Below are 21,204 nucleotides of genomic sequence, written 5' to 3' on the forward strand. Positions count from 1 at the left end.
AAGATTACAAAGGTTTATAACCCAAAATCTAGGCTTCTACTTTGTTGTTAAAGGTCTCCTCCAAATTGTTTCGTTCCTTTTCCCCTCTGGAACCCCCCATTCTTGCTTTCTCTTCTCATATATATATTGCAAATCTTTCCCTTTATTCAACGGTCTTTAACCAGCATACCCCTTCTCGACTATATTCTTCTTTACTCGCTCAAGTGTTATGGCATATATTCTGCCGTGTAAGCCTTTCGATGGCTCAATCTCGGCAGTAGCCGAGACATTCGTCGCCATTACACCTTATGGGCACGACTAGAGCTTGGTCGACCCCTTACCACTCTTTTTAACGATAATCCATTTGTAGTCAGATTTTGACCCATGCAGAAAGTAGAGAGGTTGTTCCCGGTAGACCCTCAGTTTAGGAAAGATAAATGAAAGGGCAATAACAAGCAAACCAAATATAACTCCAAAGCGAAAATACTAACGGAACTAACACTAAGAAATGCAAACAGAAAACCGAAACAAAGGAGTAACAAGTAATAACACAAGTCTATGAATACGAAAATACACAAAAGACACTAAATAATGTATCAAAGTTACTGCTACAAACACGGATCATGCTCTTTACGAACAACTTAATTAATTTTAAAAAAGAACATCTCTTCTTCTTCTTTTCCACTTTAGGAGTACATTAGCAACACGTGTAGCGCTAACTAATGTTAGGATTCGAGTTTCAAACTTGCGATTTTGTAACATGGAGAGCCCCACTTTATGTCTTTAACTAGTATTATTACATTAGGGCCTCGTCACTAGGAATCTTAATTAGTTGAAGCTCTATAAACCCAAAAAATTATTAGTATAACATAGTTGACCCTTGTCTTGTTACCGACATTATTCATGTTCTTCAATTTAGAGTGTCAGTGAAGCTCCCACGTGATGGTGTTTTATACGAGACTGCATGGTTGACTTGAAAATGATTGGAGCCTAATATACTCTCTGTTGCTGTCAACCAAAATAATAAACTATGTTATAATAATATTTTGCGTTTTGTAGAGCCTCAACTAATTAAGATTCGGGTCAATTGGTTTTGTGGCTCTGTACAAACTAATTTTTAGTTTTATGACACTATATTTTTTTTTTACACATGAGAGATTTACTTTTAGAGATCTGTCTTTTACACATAGATTTAAAAAGGTCATTTTATTAAATTATAAATTGTGTAGAAAGGCAATGATGTACAAATAACACCCAAAAAGTCACCCTTATGTTAGAGCATCAATCATACTTCATATCTTTCTAATATGAAGCCTACCATATTCATATATATTCTTATATTGATTCGACCAAAATTTACCAAGAAAAGAGAATAAGGTCGTATAGTTGGTAAAAAAGCAAAAATTAAAGTAGATCGTCTACGTCACACCCCTTGGGGTGTTGTCCTTCCGGACCATGCGTAACCGCAAAATGCTTTGTGCATCGGATTACCTTTTTTACTATATAAGAAAACTTAAGTGCACATTCATTGGAATGGATTTTGCATGAGCTCCCAAAGGTTAATAATGTTGACCTTTCCTACAAAAGCAAAATTCAAATTCCCTATAACTATTTTAGCTCGATTAGACTAAAATTTACTTTGGTTCATATGGTAGGGACAATAACCTAATTATGTTAGAAAACTATTGGAATTCTCTGCACTTAGACAACATAGAGAACTTCTCAAATGCCCTATTACAAATCATATCAGCGTTGAATTAGGTGTAACAACAACATACCCTGTGTAATTACACAAGTGGGGTCTATGGAGGATAGTGTGTAGTGTATACGCAAACCTTATCATGACCTTGTGAAGGTAAAGAGGTTGTTTCCGATAGACCCTCGGCTCAAGGAGCATTGAATTAGGTGTATGACTCTAAATCAGACTTTTAAGAACACAACAAATGGAATCAAAAGAGAAATTTAGGGTAAGAAAATAGGGGATACTAGAAGATTAAAATGTTTTCATTTATGAAACATTCTACTGATACAACAAAGGAAATTCATAGCCCCTCAGAGCTTTTCGTTGCTACTCCCACTAATTTCCCTTTGCCTTAGACCCTATGAAAGGCAAACGAACCTTAGTGGGAGCAGCAAAAAGAAGCATAAGATGACAGGGTATCCTAAATTGGTTCACGTATTTAGTACAACTATGTTACACGAATACTTCAGTTGCCTACGTACCTTGTCTGACGGGTGTGACCTGTTCGAAAGTGGCAAAAATGTACTCGTACCAGATACTACACACACCACCTTATACATACATACCCGTAAACGAGTGAACATAACACATCTTTATTTTAGTTTATCAAAGGCCTTAACCATTTTACTTGACCTCATTTTGCAAGGTTGAGGCAGTGGGACCACATGATGCCCCATTCAACCATTTGTAGGTTTTTGCCTTCTGAGGAGCGATCAGTTCCAGAGCATGTTGTAGACACTTACGATACGAGAAGTCTTCAACTGTTCCATCTGTACGTACCAACATAAAGCAGCGGGAATCTTCGTATTCTTTGTGGTAACCAATCTGTGATAAAAGGGAAAGACCATCAGTAGATATACACATGTATTTCTCTATTTTTGCTTATGTAATTTTAGTACATGGTAGTATCACGAGGTCAAACGTAAATGGGAGGGGGGTCTTACCCATAGTACATTGGTAACATTGTACATCACTCATATTAGGCACAAACAATTATGTAATTTTAGTACATGGTAGTATCACGAGGTCAAACGTAAATGGGAGGGGGGTCTTACCCATAGTACATTGGTAACATTGTACATCACTCATATTAGGCACAAACAATCTAAGGCTTAACATCTGTAAAGGGATGAGCATGTGGGACATACGATATCATACGATATTGAGGAGGTGGGACACTATGTCCCCCTTCTTCACAAGCTCCGGTTTTGGTTATTAACAGTAAAAAGTAGGGGTCAATGTCAAACACCTCACCATCAAAAGGTGGATTTAACTTGAAAGAAAATCCAAGTAATTCTAGCAATTTCATCGGCATTCGTTTCATGACTGTAGTTAGTATTTCTCAATAATCATGAATAATTTTCATCTGGATCACCTTTATTTCCATTGCTCCTTTTCCGATCTTCTCACTCCTTCTGGGATGAAAATGTAACGCCATCATTACTATGGACTTGTCTGCTTCACTTAACTCGCGATCAATAGCATATCTGCACCAATTTTAACACGTGTAAGTTAGTGAGAAAGTTGAAATAGAGAAGTCACTTCCCACAAAAGAAAAGCAACAAGGTGGATAAGCAACATGAAAAGGAAAGATAATACGTGAACAAACAAATTGTAGCAAAATAATGGGTTTCCTCAGATTTAAGCATACTCCTGAGAAATTGAAGACATGTATGCGTGACGTTCACGTAAAATATGAATTCAGCGAATGATTTCAGCCTGGAGCATATAGCCCGACATCACTGAAAAGTCTTGGCAAGTATAATGCTTTCTGTTTTGCTTAGGTAGTCAGTTTATCAGGAATAAGTTTGTTGCAAATTAAAAATAATGATACTTCAACTTGAAAGACTCGGAAAAATTGAGCTCCATTGTGAATTAAAATGACAATGGCCTAGGGATATACGTAGACATACAGGCCCAAAGGAGAGGTTTTGAAGCCTCAATGTCCGATACATCGTCAAAGGATTAAATAATAAGCCTCTACTTGAGAAAACTGAGGTAAGGAAGAGAAAACAAAGGAAAATAGAAAGAGGGGAAATGTAGAAGAAAACGAGAGAAAATAACTTTCTTTCCCTTGTCTGGTCCCAGCAGAAAACAAGGAGAATATTGTGTCATGGATGAAGAATTCACGCGCAATCCAATATAAAAAAGAATACTCCATAGCACATTCTCTCTCCAATCTTTCTTTAAAAACCAAAAAAAGGAAGGGAAATTTCGCTCACATTTTCTTCCTTTCTCTTCCTTTGATTAGTTTCCTTACATTAATCTTTTCTTTTCCAATTTTCTATTGGGGGAAGGGGCAAGAAGCCTTAGGTGAAGAAAACACTTGATTATAAATGGCAGTTTAGCTAGCTTAAAGTAGTAGAATGCTTCTTAGATAGTCAATGAGAAATCAGTAACCTGAGTGCCCATTTTGCTTCTACGGAAAAAAATATGCTCCTAATTCAAACTAAGATTCGTATTTGGCTTTAAAGCACCTATTAATAAATATATGTTTCTAATGAGCCGTGGAGAAAGATAAAAAGAGAGTAATGAAGAGCTAGGGGTGGCAATGGGTCTACTGATCAAGTATCTGAGTTGTCACGAGTCAATCCATCTAATACTAATGGTTGGATGATTTCAAAATTGTGGATTAACCCATGTATTGTAAAATCATATCTTTTACATACACATCATCTAAAAAATATATATGAAGCAAATCATTTCAATAGATAAGAATATTATGTATATCAATGCATCTAACTTCACTTATCTGACCAACAATTTGGCAAATTTACATATCAAAATATATGCTAACTTGATAAGCACCAAAAAAAGAAAAAACAATCTCTAGATAACAACGCAATCTCTATGTAGTAAAACAACCACCTATTAATACTCAAGAGATAAATATTGAACCAGGAAAGCAAAGACAAAATCTTTTAGCTAAATTTCTTTTGGTGTAGAAGAAGACAGGCAACTGAAAATACAAAATTACTATCGAAGTCATTGTGTTTAACAAGTTAGACGGACTCATTTTGACATACTAATGAGCTTTAAGCAGGTTGTTAGAAACCCAAAGGTTGACGCAAAGGTGAAGATTAGAGGTTCTGTTTTGTTGGGTTCACGTGCTGTGTTCCAAGTGGTTGCCCCGAGGAACAGCTCAGCTTTGTTAACAAAGAATAACCTTATTATAAGAGGTAAAGATAAAATATACATAGATAAGGAGGAGGAGAAATACAATTCATAGTCAATAAGTTGCAGCTAATAGATAGTCAGATTCTATTTTTCTTCTTCTTCAACTACTTTTTCGTTGGTGATTGGTTAGTTACTATCAGATTCTAAAGTAACTAGATGCTCGGATATATTCTCCCACCAGACTAACTCATATTAGCATAGACTAATCAGAGTCATTAACATTCCGATGACTTTGAAACTTAATTTCAAAGAAATACGAGAAAAAGTACGCAAATTCCAAATACAACAGTTTAAAAGGACTAAACTTTATCAACGAAGAAGGGATTGCATAAGAGAAGAGAAGCATTGACATACTTGGACAGCATTTGCTTCAATGCCTGAGAGAGCTTCTTTATGTCGTTGAATGAAAGGAAACTCCTCAAATTTGCAATTGACCACTGGCTTTTACATCTCTTTGTATTGAGATCATCAAGTTTACAAAGACGTCGTGCAAGAGCCTTGTCAGCCGTTTCATTGTCTTCGTCAAGAGTGACCTTCACCTTTTGCTTATTTGATGTGACATGGTTGCCCAGCAGAGCATACACATCTGTTGGTGCAGCAGGCTCATATCCCTGATGAAAAAGGTCCGGATATTTTAGTCAAAGTCTTAAATTGTTATATCATATCACTTATCCTGGTCTATCAGATCCATAAAATTAAGATGAGAAATGACAAAACTGGAACGAATCTATTCACAATAAAAATTATATGAAACAGATCAGGATATGCCACATAATGTCTGAAGAAATATAAAATATATAAAATAAAATTTCAATGTTCAAAGTGTTCTAGCATGTTCAGTAAGTTAAAATAAGGAAAATTACAGATTCCATCAATCAAATGCTTGATAGATGCTTTGGACTTGGAACACATTGAAGCAAAGAGTGAGAAGCTACAGATCACTCTCTCGAACAACAAGAAACACTTATAGGCTTATAGAGTTATAGGTAATACGCCAAACAATGGAGCAAGTTTACTTCACTTATTAGGGGAGATCCACTATTAGATACTAATAAAATGTCATAATTTAATGAACAATAAGCTGCTGTAATGTGTCACATTTCATGACTCTCCTCTTTTATGATTATTTCATTGGTGTGCCTTCATCATTAACAAGGTACCATTTCGAAAAGGCAAAAGGGGATGCTAACTGCGTCTGACAATTAAAGATAAGAATTACCCTATTATACAGTTTTTTCTTTGGAAAGTTATCGACTAGAATATCATTAGCATGGAACCAAGGGGTGAAAGAAAAATATCCAAAGATGATTAAAACCGGAAATGGAGGAAAGGATAAGATCCTCAGAAAAATTGCCAAAGCAAAAGTGTTAGCTAGGTCAGTCAACAATACAAGCAATGCTCTTTCCAAAAGCAAATCAGGTAAATAAGATCCAGCTTCCTTTTTTATTAAAAAAACAAATTTCATTATTGGGCCAAAACAAAAGCTCCCATATACAAGCAGTATACCAAAAAGGTAGAAAACCTACAAAAAATATGGTTTTCTACAAAAAAACAGCTTCCCTAAGGTCAATATTTTCAACTTATGCGGTAATACTTCACATGTAATGTCTGATAAATGGACCTTGGACCTAACTCACCCAATATCGGTAACAATAATTGGGATGAGCCAGGTTGTGATACCATGATAAATGGACCTTGGACCTAACTCACCCAATATCGGTAACAATAATTGGGATGAGCCAGGTTGTGATACCATGATAAATGGACCTTGGACCTAACTCAACCCCAAAGGCTAGCTTATGAGGTGAGGATTGCCCAAGACCATATCGGAGACCAAGGACCTCAAATCCCATCGATGCGGGATAACTCAACAATGTCAATAATGGATTTTGAGATCGTTCTATTTATATATACAGTCACAAATAAAAGGAGACATTAATAAAGTATCGCATAATATGCACTATATTCTCCGTGAAAATCATATCTTCTTTTTAGTGAGAAGACTGAAGTTCTTTTATAAATAAGCATGCAAAAAGGAATAAGGAGATGATTATCTTGAACAATAAACATGTGTATTCTCCCAAGTTGCTTTAGGATTTGTTAGAAATTGTTTTCCATTTAAAAGCATGACCAGAACAACTCCATCGGAGACAAGAATCATATTATTAATTTTTTTCTCTCCTACAACCAAATTACACTAATCCATCTAAGTTCATATCATAGCAATATAATTGGCAAACCAGCTTGGTATTTCCGAAACAAAAAAAAAAACAAAAAATCAACAAATGTGAAGTTCACTAAAAGAAAATTGGTTTTATACCTTTCCAGAATAGATAATGTCGAATGAAAAACCAGTCCCTGTGGAAGGGGTTTTTCCCCACGCCAATGCTTCCAGACTTCCTTGAAGATCATCACTTAATTCTGTCTTGGCAGCCCTAACAAAAGAGTCCCCGGGATGCTGCATTGGGTTCAACACGCAGAAAAGTTTCAAAACTTGGAGATACATCTCCTTGACATATTAACTGTTATCACTTGTAATATGAGATATGAGAAGTAAAATATTAGAAAAAAATAAGGGGAAAAAGAGTAAGAAAATTGGCAACACATAAATTTTATCAAAATTCTTTTCTTTTAGCGGAACAAAGGTCAAATGTGAATCACATTACCGAAAAGCACGCTTGCATAAATGGTGAAATAACACCAGCACACTTTCTTTGCTGTGCCAGCCCTTTTGTATTCAAGGGAACAAATTCCCCTGTAGCTGTGAGACAATCTGCTGCAAGTACCAAGTGTTCCGGAAGGATTTTCTTGCCAGTTTCAGAGACAGCAGAATTCAGATTCTGCACTTTAACTCAATGTTGTCAGAATTGTACCATTTTATTCTTGGAGTAAAGAATAAAAGGAATCTTAAGTGGAAATAACGTTAACATCAGAGTAAAGAAAATGTGGTTGCATTATATATCAACAAAAAAACGGCTGTCGAGAATTTAGACGAAAAAACAGGAATCTCGTAACCAGAACTCACACGTAGAAAGTACTTCCATGCTACATCAACTCCATAGGCTACAGTCAGATCATGGACGTTATCAGGATGACTCCGCTCCCAATCAATCAAATCCATTATATGGAGGCAACTATCCACAAGTGCATTCCAAAAGTTGTTCCGGTCACAACTTTGCGACATAAAGACCTGCAAATATAGTTCCCCGGTAGAGCCTCTGGAAGATTTTGATGTACTTGGCGACTCTCTCCATAAGATATCAACTTTTTTAAATGCGGAGAAACCTAAAAAAGGAAACATCAAAGATAAAAGACAAAATCAAATACTTTAAAATAGCAGCTCACCGGAATAACAAAAGGTATCCACAAGAAGAAATTGGGCCACAACTTTTTAGAGATAGAACAAATGTCCAAAGTTGAAGTCCACAACTTTCAAATGTCCTCTCATTTGTGATAGATACTATTCATTAATCTTTTTTCGCAATCTTTGGCTGAAGGGATCCAACTACTTCAATAATCTAAAGAGGCCACAGACGCGTGACAATTCACATGCGAATTACACTCTTCTTTATGAAGATCAGGATAAAATGATAGAAATGACTTTAAACAACTCAATGTCCAAGATGTCAAAACTTTCCTGTAACTTTAGCTTTGCAAAAGCTGTGAATTAATCTCTTGTTTAACCTTTAACTCAACCCTGATACTACCCGTATCAAGCAACTCCCTTTTTCCTTCCATAAAAACTCATGCAAGAAAAATGTTGTTTCTCTTTCATCACTTGACTACACCCTTATAGCAAAATCATTCAACATCAGACTAAGTCATAAGGACAAAAGCATAGCTAAATAGCACGTACATTTCATGGTTTCTAAACCCACATTAAAGTGGCCAACATGTTTGTAAAATGATTTGAGCCCCTAGAGATAATAGTTTCCAAACAACATAAACATCTAAACGAAAATTTAGTTAACCATCACTAAAAGATTTTCAGATCTGATCCCGTAGTTGAATGGGAATGGATTCAAAAGTCATAATCTTGAAACGCATACTGACAGACAAGGAAATCCCTCTTTACTAAAAATGACCAGGAACATAGCCAGCCAGGAACAGATTCCATGTTCTCTGTCTATAACAGCAGAAGTCAAAACTCCTTTTCACAAAAAAGGATAGTAACAAATTAACAAGTACATAGCTCAAGGACATCAGCTTGCTAGGCAATAATATGGAAAGCAGAAGACAGATCTAGACCTTTGATCACAGTCTCAAGAAGGAATGGAATCACCAAATCACGAAGTGTATCCAGTAGTGAAAAAGAATCTTTTGAGGTCTCAACCACAGCAACTGCGATGCAAATTTTGGAATTCGCTTTTTGCATTCCAGCAACTGAACAATCCCTACAACATTTACAAGAAATAAGAGAATAAGAAGGCCTAAACAGTGACCAAGAGACTGTACAATAAGGTAGTGGGGGATTCGGAGTGAATTTACTTCATATCCCCATTTCCATGCATCCAATAACAATTAAAAGATGAAACCCAAAGCAAAGCATCTTACTTGCATGTTATATGCAGGCTTGGAAGATCAATTCCAGCTTCCATTCTAGTTGATCGATATCTCATGTTAAGAGCGTCTATTACTGATTTCAGCTTCAGCCTTCTTGTCTTCACATATTCCTGAGAGAGCAGAAGTTGAGAGCACAAAACCAATAAAACTACAAAAGGATAAATGAATTTCTTAATGCATTACCTTATCTATATGAAAATGACAAACCCAGGGACTACTGTGAGTGCTTTTACATGTTTCAGGGGAGAAGCTACATTATAGAAATAAGAATCAATGGAAAGGATATCAACAAAACTGGATTGCAAAAGTTTGAAAATGTAGGAAGAGTGTGTACCATATCATTACAGTCGAAACAATATCTGAAAGAAGAAGCCTTTCTAGATGACCCTTGACCTCTAAAGCTCCATATTCAAAACCATGAGCCCATCTGCCAAGTCTTCTCGAAAGAAACAGAGATGCAGTTTTCTCGCTACTATTACTCTTTACTCCAGCTTCCAATATTTTCTGTTAAAGTCACATCCGAATATTGAAAAGATTTACAAGGCATTCAGCAACAAAAAAAAACCATAAAGGGCAAAAAGGGACAAGCAGCAACCAGCTCAACATCACATTATTACAGATCATATAATCTTGCAAGAAGTGGCTAAGAAGTCAGCAAGAAAGACATGCAAGATGTTTTACCATTGCAATAGCTTGTGCTTTACAATTACATGGGACACCAAAAAATCATATCATGAACCCCAATTAAGAAAGAAAAAGGAGTGTATATGGTAGCTTTTGAAGACACTAGGAAGCTTCTATTTTTTTCCTCTTTTGATCATTTCAATAGAAAGCTTCTATTAGTTTTAGTTTTATCAGTGTTTTTAGGTCAACAAATACTTTCTGTAACCATGGATGATGCTGTTAAATTTCAGCTTCTATTTTGAAGAGTGTTTTTTTTAATTATTAAATAGTACCACTGACGTACTATAGGAGTACAACAGAGAGGTTCAAGAGCATCTTAACAGTCCAATAACATTAGTAACTAATATTTCTTTTGCTGTTTCTAAGATGTTTCTAGTTCATTGTCTTAAGTTACTTGAGGATGAAGACGTATTAGCCTTGGTTATAGTGTCCAGTTCACTCAGGCTCCACAAGCTCCAAGTTACAAAGCCGCAAAGCAGTTCTAGACCTTCTACCCATCATTCATCTTTCCACCTATATCTTCCCGGTTTCGTTTATTTTTTTGTATGAATTTTAATGATGTCGTTAAACCAGTCATTGATAGATACGTTTTTATTCAGTGTTGTGTTCCATGATTATAAAGGGTGGGTCCTTCTATCTCCTGTCTACAACCCCCTGTGCTGCTCCTCCAATTTTCTGCTTCTCTTCTTCTTAGAACCTGTTTTCAATGCCTAGCTACAGCTGCTGCTTGTTAATCTCGGGTTACTATCCTTTTCCCACTAATATTCACAATTCACAGAGAAGAAGCTCTCTAGTGATAATAATAATAATATTGAGCATGAACTTCCACTTTTGCCCGCCAAAACGGTCCCGCTAATTAACTGTTGCATCCATATCAGTTTTGTTGTCAATCCTAAAAGGGAGTGGAAGATCTTTCGACCTAACTTTCCTATCAAACTTACAATGCAGAAATAACTTCACTCTCCTTATTCTAGGAGTAACACAAAGTTCACTCCAAAGACACTTGGCAAATTTATATAATGCCACTAAGCAAAAGGTTAACTAAACAGAGACTAAAATGCATGCCCACTATCAAAGGTCAAACACAAAAAAAATGAGGTTGCAGAAGTTGTCATTGAAAATTACCCTACAAGTCATAATACAACATTATAAAAAAAAAGAACAGAGATAGAAAAGCAGAAGTGCAGCATCATCATCAACGAAGGCAAATATTTAAGAATAGAGCATCAAGTGATTGAAATTATTTCTGCACATGGACTTCTTTGATAGGTTGAACTTGCGAAGTTGACAATTCAATTTGTCAATTGAATAAGCTAGTATTTGGGCCAGCTTTTGAAGTCCTTTCATTAATTGGTGCAATTGCTATAAATGAATTTTAAAAAAATTGGGGAACGTCCAGCAGGTGACACCAAAAGATATGGCTTCTAAAATATATCTTTCTAGAAGGGTAATTGGCACAGAAATTAGTAAATTGTAGATTCCAGGAAAACATCGTTAAGAACAGTGGTTTAGCCCACATAACATAGTATACCGTCCCAAAAGTATAAATCAGCAGAAATAGAGAGATAACCTTTAGGTTGAGTAAAGGCGATGGCTCAAGTGCACCGATAGGTAGATCCAAAGCACTGTATGCAGCTTCAGAAATGGCACAGGCTGCCAATGAACCAACAGGATGGCCACCAATTGCATGAGAAGCATGGTTATATGTTGAAGCAATTTGGTCTGCGTTGTAGTAAGAGAACTGCACAATTTGATTCCCGTAAGCATTTCTCACTGTTCCATCATATCCAATGTACAGATCACGCATGAAAAACATAAGCTTACGGTTCAATGTTCCAGAAACATCAGCATGTCCACTAAAAGAACTATCACGGGTTGTCAATGAATGCACAAAACACTCTAGAGGATTCAAACCCGCAAGAAATGAATTCTCAACCACAGCACACGGGATGTAAGAACCAGGACGTTCAGGAACATTATGAGCTTTCTCAAAAGGAAGATGTGCTTTATGATTATTCCATGCATCACAAGAAAGTTGACGCGGCATTCTAAATGATAACGGAACCAAAGACTGCTGCAAACCAAGACACATGCTGTGTTGGACCAGTTTTAGCAGGTTGCCCTTACTCCCAGCTTTTAACATAGCCAGGAACGAATTCTCCTTGCTTGCATAATTATATACTAAATTCTGGATATCCCGGAAAACTTGCTTGAAAGCAGTAACAGAAGCTTGACTCAGAGAAGCTGACATCTGCTGCATGATAGACATAAACTCCAAATCAAAACCCATGGCTTTCTGGCTTACTTCGAGTCTTCCGGCAAGGAAATCGTGATTATACCTCGTCATCAGCAGTTGGACATAAGATAGTCGCTCTGCCTCTTGCAAACCACAAAAGACTTCATCAATCATATTTTCTCGGGAATATGGATCAGAAGAGATGTAAAGATCGGACAATGAAACACTAAGACCCCTCATTGACAACCACTCACAAAGAACAGCTTGTGCAGCATAAAGGAGGTCAAGAGTGTCACCTCCATGGTGTTTAACAAGAGTATAAAAGAGATTTTCACTGGCATCACGTAGCCAAGACGACCCACCGGAAGATGTCACAATCTCCCCATCACTAATACAGACGCCATTTGATGGAAAATCACAGTCAAGGTCTGATGGCAAAAACAAGCTGAATAACTGTTTCCCAGTCCAATAACTCCTGTTTCTTGATGGTGCTCGTACAATAGCAGGCATCCCCACTTGATGAGGACAAAACATTTGTAGCTGCTGCATCTGAAAGCGGTCCAAGAAAACTCCTTCTTCCAAAATTAAATGAGCAGCAGTTAAGCTGTCATGACTTAACGAAAGAAGATTTTGACCACTCTGTCCGTCAATCAGCTGCCGATTCAGACCAACAAGCTCACTAAGCTCAACCCTAGAATCGATTGATTGCGGAACATAACCATGAAGGCAATCACCATCAAAATCCCCACGGAATGGAGAACAGACAAGAGGATTGATGGAAAGAACAGAAATTATTGGAAGAATCCTAACAGACAGAGCAATTAAGGAGTGTTGATGAATAGATGGTGGTCGATTTATCAACACAACATCTCCATCAATAAGAGGTCTATATATTATATCCCCTCTCTGCAACTGATCCATTACACTAATACGAACTAAGACACCATTTCTACGAACGTGAATCGCTCCCTTCTGAAGAATCATAAGATCACAGTGATCAGTCAACTTTTCCCAATTCCGTGAACTTAGGGGTTCTGCCATATGGAGGTCCTCCGCAACATGACACGGAATACCAATCTCACCTAGCTTTATGTTGGGATCACCAACCACAACCATGCGAAAAGCATGGTTAGTGCGTTTTGCCAGAACCAGTTCTTTCACATACTTCAAACCAGTAGCGGGGGCATTAGGATCGTTGGTTAGTGACCTCTCTGCACGTATCTGCAGTAGCAAAGGCTCAAATCAAATGTAACATTGTTTTACGGAAAACTAAAAAAGAAAGGGAAAGCAAGACATGGTTGCATTTCTTGCCTTGGAAACTTTAATTCTATTAAAAACACACATGCTCAAGTCATTTGCTGTCCCTCTGAAGTCAATCAGCTTTCTGTAAAGCCTATTACTCTCATCCTGGGATATTAAAAGCAGCATGTGACCAGGATATAAGAAAGTTGAGTGCCAAAAACTGTAAATCAATGATACAATCAAAGAAAAGACACACGTTTCTAATCACTTACAAATATCATGTGCTGCCCAAATTCTGTGACACGATGACTATTGGGAGTCAAGAGGCAGCTTTTAAGGAAGATTGAGTTCTTCCTTCTGAAAAGTCCTTCAAGAAACCCTGGATCAACATCTTTCAGAATGCTATATACCTAAAAGTCAGAATGTTAATCAGCGCACCAAAGAATTGAAGGGAAGACAGCAAAAACATAAATCACTAGTGAAAAACACCGAGGCTAGCTGGTTCACTGTTCCATCACAAAGCTTGGACAGTATTTGACAAGGATGCTTCGACAGTATTAAAAAGGCCCTAAAGTGACACTTGTACCTGCACCGGATTTTAAAGCCCCCCCCACCCCCCAAAACCCCCCACCCCCAACAACTCTCATCTTTTTTTCCATTTAACCACCTGTGCTGACAAAATGGCTATTAACAAACACTCTGATCGTGTGTGTTGTTCAACTGCTGCATATTTGGGCGATATATAACTTTTTCTACTTCCACTCATTCACTTTTTCTTGAGTTTTGACACTTGGTAAAATTGCAGGTCCCACTTCTTTCTTTTTAATCATTTTTCTTGACAGAAATTTTTAATCAGATGCATACCCCTTCTTCGCTTAAAGCCCACCGAAAAACAACCCAAAATCAGTTTCTTATTTTTTTTCCAATCATCCAAAATCCCAGAATCATTACCAAAAAATCATCACCAGTAGGGATTGGTCCCATCAATCTCTTCATCATTTTTTCTCTCCATTTAAGCTCTTCAAACTACAAAGCTCAACTCCATCCAAGCACTACGGTAGCTTCACTACAATCCAAAGAAATTTATAGTATGTGCTCCATTAGCTGCAAGCGCCTTCTTTAACCAAACTCACCATTTACAAAAATTTCAGATATTAAACTGAATCAGCCAAATCCAGTTCTGGATTTCATCTCCATACATCAACCTCAAATGGAACGATTCATTTTTTTTTTTTTTACGGATACTCCGTCGAGTAGAGGTGTTCAAATGGGAAAATCGGGAGCTGGGGGTTAGCTTTAAAATCTGGTGCAAGTACAGGTGTCTAGTTAGGTGTTCTGACAATTAAAAATAAAAAGGCTGAAGACCAAATGAATGCGCTGCTTTTTCAAAGTTCAAAAACATACATATTGCTAAATATTCAGCTAAACTCAGAAGTTTTGGATCTACATTCCTCATCTAACCCTCCATTACAGGGCGATCATCGCAAGCGAGAAAGAACAAAAAGCTTCTGATTTTACTACAAATGCAGAGGGAAAGATCTAGAAAACTATCAAGATTGTGCCGTCATTCTAACAGATATATTAACTGAAATACAGCTGCATCTTCCTGGCAAAAGATATACGCTAACTAAAAAGGGCTTCGGCACATGTAATTTCTTATTTATCGGTCAAAGGGCTATTCAATCTTCAAGTTGTGTGTAATCAGTAGGAAACATAAAATATATCATGAAAAGAAAAACAACTAGAAGTTTTACCTCCCCAAAAAAATTAATCTTAAGAAATTTTGTTACCTGAGCATGTGTTAAAACTTTTTTGTACTTTGAAGAATTAAAACTTGCATCTTGTTGTGCATCATCTGGGATAAATTTCCAATAGTCAGAAGCCAAACTTCCTCCAGAAGTTTGCTGAAGCTTCTTTTCGCTCACTTCTGCAATAATGGCGGTCTTTCCAAACATGTCTTTAGGAGATACTTTAAATTTCATTGGTGGATAACCTCTTAAAATTCCCTGCTTTTCAGACAGATAACAGGTCAAGAAATTTTTACAGGGGGGAAGAATATTATAATTTACATCCAGTAAGACTCACATCACAGTAATTGCAGGCAGATGTCGTATCAGCACCCTGGAAAAGGCAAAGCAAAGAAATCTCACCCTGGGAACAAAAAGAACAGCAGCAATATCGATGTTTCGAATGTGAAGTACCAACTACCATAACAGCATGGATTTGCTTTTTCTTAAAAATAGCGCATCTTTACTGCCTATTGCAATAGCAAGAAATAAACATATGATAAAGCTCTACACCAGAACGAAAGTAATAAATGTCATCTTGAAAGATGAGCTCATATCCGTTTTCTCTCCATACCACAGGAGTAACTAATTCCAAGTCTTCTGAACTACTTCCAGACAATAGTACATAGTGCCTTCTTGCTAAGAGATTATATGCAACAGAAATAAGGGCTACCAATTTATTAAGCCAACTGGACATGACCACCTCTATCTGTGAATGTTCCATAAGAAGAGGGAAGTCTGAAGAGGCAAAATACTTCAACCGTACTCATAAGAAGATGGAAGTGTAAAAAAGGCGAAATGCCTCAAACAAACCAGTAAGATGTAACAGACTTCTTAAATACAAGGTGCTATTTTTCCCCTGCAAACCTGATTTTAATCAATTTGTGGTGACTGGTTCCACCAGGACATGAACAGAAAACTGACAGCATTGTATAGGAAAGTGAAAATGCACACAGTTGTTTATACAAATGCACAAGAAATAGCATCTATTTATTGTATAGTGCTGAGTGGTGGGCCAGAACACCAGCATAGCATGCTACCTCGCCACAACAATGATATGCCAACTCGTTTTATCTCCATAAACTAACTATTATCAAAACTCAAATTACATCAGCTAAAACATGAAGGGAGGAGTAGGAACTTGGAGCAAGTGCATTAACAGAAGTAACACTAAACTACTGTTAGTAACTGAATTAGAAAAAGGAATTACTTTCCTACATGTGATTCACCTGAAGAATTCACTAAGATGTTTTTGTGACAAATAGCTACCACATATGTTACTGAAAAAATAAGCTATACTGCTAAAGTTCTCATCTTTAATGAAATGGTATCAAGTTTCAGTACTGAGTGTATAGTACCTGACCTTGACCTTATCACGCCGCACAGATTTACATCCCGGACATACTTTGTTCAGGATCTTTGCAACCTCTGATATGAAATAAGGATTGAGTATTGTGAACGGGAAGTTTATTAATCCAAAATGACCTGGAAAGGATGTAATAGACTAAATATTAGAAACAATTACTTCCAATGTAGGTGAAAGTAGTAATGCATGAGCTATTAGCAAATCATCAGCTTCCGCTCATACCTTCACATTTTTTCCCATCTTTTGCACCACAGGTGGAGCACTCAAAGATTGGATTCGGAAACCCCAATGCAGGATCTGTTACTTCATTCACTGCTCCAATAACCTTAGCTGCCAATTTGGCCTAGAAAAGCAGGAAAGGCTAAATGTGGAATCTCCATTTGATAATTTAATTTATCAGAAAGGTCTAAATTTAGCAACTACATCCATCTCAAATTTATAAGCCTTACTTTGACTTGACATAGCCTATTACGACTGGACTAAGAAATAGATAGCAGTTTATAGAAAGGTGGGCTCCAGGCTCCAAATTTGTGTTTTAGATTACTTCATAGTTCATATCAATTTCAGATTTTCAAGGAATAAAACTGGGGACTGACAGATTTTGAAGTAGCAGGGTGTTTATAACGTAATTGTTAGTAAATGAAACCTTTATTTAGGAACGCACACCATTTTGCGACAGACAGAAAAGAAAACTGAGACAAGCTACTTTGGCTCCCGCTGCAAGCAACCAAGACAATGAAGCAGACATGCTTTCTAATTTAAATTACACCAAAAGTTTGACATATACTTACTGCATCAGTCTCCGATAAGATATTGAAAATTATGCCCCTCAGAGTACCTGAAGGCACTTGCTGCTCAATAAGATCATGCTCCATCTAACTCTGGAAAATAACAAAGTGGTTCAAGAATATACTACAAAGAAAGAACAGAAAAAAAGTAAGCATAATTCATCTAACAATGAGAAAATACTTCAGCAATGCCTTCGAAACAATTCCACCCCAATGCAATAAGACAAGCCCATTAAGCTTTGTTTAAGAAAACATACCATTCGTTTTAGAAGCATTTATACAATCACGGACCACATAGCTATTATATCTCACTAGATTAAACAAACCCAAAAGTCCAGAACCCTTGTGACATTTTTTATAAAACAAATGGCCTATTTGATATTTAGAACAGGGAAAAACTATCTTTAAATTAAAAGAAATCTAGCCATACTTGGGATGAGCTATTTTTGTCAGCCTTCCCAAAGGATTTGATTTGATAATTAGATAATACCAGAAGTAAAACATGAACATACTAGCATATCAAAGATTTTGAATTGATATTGTTAGTCCTATATCTAGAATAATTGGTTCCTCAAATAACATTGCTTTGTGAAATATATATGGATATCAATCACTTTGCATCATAATGGAGCATAAAAGAAGTATACCTCCACAAGCCTGACAAACCAAGCCGGCGCTTGGACTGTGGACAGTCAATGGGAAGCCAAAACCGGGATGTTAACTTGCCAGCCTGCCATAAAGAGATCTCCAACAATCATTTCCAAATACCAGATGCTAAAATTGAGTTGTTTCTTCCATTTAAGGGGAGAATTTTTACAAGAAGAACCAACTTTCATATCTTTTTGGTGATTGGATGACACTGTTAAGATAGGTTTTTGGTTTAGCCAAATCAAATGACCTTAGAGCTCTAAAGTGCTGCGATACTCATCCTTTTTCACCTAAGATGGTAGAAGCAATTCCCATGAAATTCTGAACTAAGAGAAGATGATGTAATATGCTAAATTACCAAACAATACCTGACAAAATAAAGGGTAAGTTCCATATAATGGTCGTGAGATTAACTATGTTACACCCCAACATAATCAAAAGATAGGGTTCCTTAAAAATGTGAATGTTAAGATGGATATCCGATCATACAATATTGGACAAGTAATGCTACAAAAGTGCAAGTTGCACACAGAAGATAAAATGAGAGGAACCAAAATCAAAGGTCATCCAAGACTATTTGATCGTGACCTCCAAAAGTACCAGTCGATAGGTGAAACATTATGATGACTGAAGGTGAAAAAGAGCACGAGTAGGTCTAAGGTAGAGTTAAAAGACCAATAAACTCTCGGAATCAATGTAGACTCAGCAAGAACAGAACACAATGGAAACAAAGGATTCATAAAAACGATACCAACTGGTTAGGATTATGATGTAATTGTTATTATTACACTTAAATGAGGTCTAATGTTTACTAGGCTGGTTAGATACTTGTACGTCGTCAGTGTAGGGATAAGTGTCAAAGAACCTCTGGTTTTAGAGAGCACCGAATTTTCTTTAAGAAATGAATTATCCTGTATTGGAATGAAATAAGCCCGAATACAGCAGATGGATATAGAGGATTTATATAGCAGACTCCCACTACTTTGGAATTGAGACATAGTTGATTGATTGAAGAGAATCAATAAGCAAATTTATTTTGTCTTCCCACCTTCTTTAGAAATTCACACAATCTCAAGTGGACTTCGTTGTTTTTGTCAAGTGTATCAACCAAGCTTAGACCATAGTGTCCTTTTAGGACAACATAATAGCCCCTAAATAAAATCTTTACCCTATTATTCTGATTGTATCTTCACCCTATTATTTCACTGGCCATTTTGTTAACTCTAGGGATAACGCAAAAAATAACTTGGCTTTAGCATGCAAGGGCGTCCGATAAATCCAATTCAGAACATCAACAGCTTAAATAATCATGTCTGCCCTCTCACTGACAACCTAAGAACACACGTTGATGAGCTTAAGTAAGTGTTTTTACCAAATACATTTTGTTCATGCAAAGAACTCTTCTATGCCACTAGCAAAACAGCAAGACAGTGCCTTGTCTAACAAACTGAAAGTTTTAATGCCTTAATTTCACATAGGCTAAACTTTATGTGTAATTGAATTGGATGATTATACCTGAGTGGGATAGCCCAAGAATATTATAACCTTGGATGCCCATATATATATATATATATCCAACAGGGAAGATATCGTGCATGCTAGTACATTTAGGCCTCATTTGTTTGCCCTTAATGGAGGTCTAAATCTTAATCATTCAGATCTCAGATATTAGATGCGTTTGTTTTTAAAGTCCGAATCTTAATTATTCAAATCTTAATCATTAAATGTGTTTGTTTTTTTACTTCACAACCACTAAATGGGTCTGAATAAGTCTGTATGATTAAGATCTATAACAGAGACTTAATTTCATTAAGATGCTATCACATATTCATTATTAATTGCCGCAACCGCCTACCATAATCAACTACCATCATGCCACTACCACCACCACCACCACCACCACCCACGCCACCATCATACTCAATCATAGCCGCCGCCATTATCAACCATCACCACCCAGTATCCCCGCCACTCCGACCACCATCATTCTCACCCACAATCAACACTCATCCACCTCAACTACCACAACTGACCACCCCATCACCATTAACAACCACAGCCGGTACTGCCCATCTTATAACCTACCACCACCCACCCACCACCTTCATCAGTCACAACTATTACCACCACCCGCCATTATTAACTATCACCACCCACCGCCACCATCCTCAATCATAATCATCATCACTACCAATCACCACTAGCTACTAGCATGAATCACCACCACCAATCACCGCCTCTAGTCGATATTCACCCATTAGCTATCACCTCCAACAACTATCATATTTTAAAAAACTATATAGTTCATTGATAGAATATTAGATTAGTTAGTATTTCATTTGAATTTTATGTTTATTAATTTTCAAATAAAGATAAATTTTATACATTCAGATGTTAAAAATAAACAGTCTTAATTATTTCTATTCAAATCTTAATACACATCTTAATATATTCAGATGTGTATTCAGATTCAGATGTCTTAATCATAATACACATCTTGATATTTGGATGTGTATTCAGATTCAGACGTCTTAATCTTAAAAAAAAATGAGGCCTTAATGCCCCAAATAGACGCTAATCCAAAATTAACAATAAAACAGTTTTGTTCAACTTTCTTACATTAAAATCATGCCAAATCGACAATTAAAAAAAAAATAAAAAGGGTAATCTCTTGGGATGAGAAAATAACAATTTAAACTCCACTCAAGAAAAGAAATCAGGCAATGAAACTGATACCAAGAACACCTTTTACCTGCTAGCTGAGGCTTGACCCAAATGTTCCCAAATTAGCAGGAAACCTCTCCTTTTTATCCCTGACAATAATGCATTCAAATCAAGACTCTGCAATAACCAACCAAAAATGATTCTTTTTCCTAATAAAAGAACAGAAATCAACTGATACGCAGGGGCGGAGCTACCCCTTGTCCAAGTGACACCCCTTCACCGGAAATTATACTGTGTAGATAGGTCAAAATTTATATATATATATATAT

General features: G+C 36.7%; 1 protein-coding gene across 2 annotated transcripts in view; it reads right to left on the reverse strand.

Annotated features, from left to right (window-relative positions):
* Positions 1 to 1,960: 1,960 nt before the first annotated feature.
* LOC109212510 (DNA-directed RNA polymerase IV subunit 1) overlaps positions 1,961 to 21,204 on the reverse strand; it is a 20,003-nt gene continuing 759 nt past the window's right edge. The window contains exons 2-21 of one of the 2 annotated variants that reach the window (XM_019376157.1): positions 20,964 to 21,024; positions 18,211 to 18,293; positions 17,567 to 17,656; positions 16,998 to 17,118; positions 16,773 to 16,894; positions 15,708 to 15,743; positions 15,413 to 15,628; positions 13,895 to 14,032; positions 13,692 to 13,787; positions 11,715 to 13,601; positions 9,795 to 9,964; positions 9,644 to 9,710; positions 9,452 to 9,570; positions 9,146 to 9,291; positions 7,923 to 8,182; positions 7,564 to 7,737; positions 7,218 to 7,355; positions 5,252 to 5,508; positions 3,096 to 3,207; positions 1,961 to 2,545 (exon numbers count right to left, since the gene is read on the reverse strand). In XM_019376157.1, the coding sequence (XP_019231702.1) occupies positions 2,345 to 2,545; positions 3,096 to 3,207; positions 5,252 to 5,508; positions 7,218 to 7,355; positions 7,564 to 7,737; positions 7,923 to 8,182; positions 9,146 to 9,291; positions 9,452 to 9,570; positions 9,644 to 9,710; positions 9,795 to 9,964; positions 11,715 to 13,601; positions 13,692 to 13,787; positions 13,895 to 14,032; positions 15,413 to 15,628; positions 15,708 to 15,743; positions 16,773 to 16,894; positions 16,998 to 17,118; positions 17,567 to 17,650 (4,344 nt within the window). In that variant the 5' untranslated portion in view covers positions 17,651 to 17,656; positions 18,211 to 18,293; positions 20,964 to 21,024 and the 3' untranslated portion in view covers positions 1,961 to 2,344. Of the gene's footprint in view, positions 2,546 to 3,095; positions 3,208 to 5,251; positions 5,509 to 7,217; positions 7,356 to 7,563; positions 7,738 to 7,922; positions 8,183 to 9,145; positions 9,292 to 9,451; positions 9,571 to 9,643; positions 9,711 to 9,794; positions 9,965 to 11,714; positions 13,602 to 13,691; positions 13,788 to 13,894; positions 14,033 to 15,412; positions 15,629 to 15,707; positions 15,744 to 16,772; positions 16,895 to 16,997; positions 17,119 to 17,566; positions 17,657 to 18,210; positions 18,294 to 20,963; positions 21,053 to 21,204 lie in introns of both variants that reach the window. The other variant, XM_019376158.1, reaches the window with a different exon arrangement.

Source organism: Nicotiana attenuata, unplaced genomic scaffold (genome assembly GCF_001879085.1).
Source record: "Nicotiana attenuata strain UT unplaced genomic scaffold, NIATTr2, whole genome shotgun sequence".
In the NCBI taxonomy this organism is placed as follows: domain Eukaryota; kingdom Viridiplantae; phylum Streptophyta; class Magnoliopsida; order Solanales; family Solanaceae; genus Nicotiana; species Nicotiana attenuata.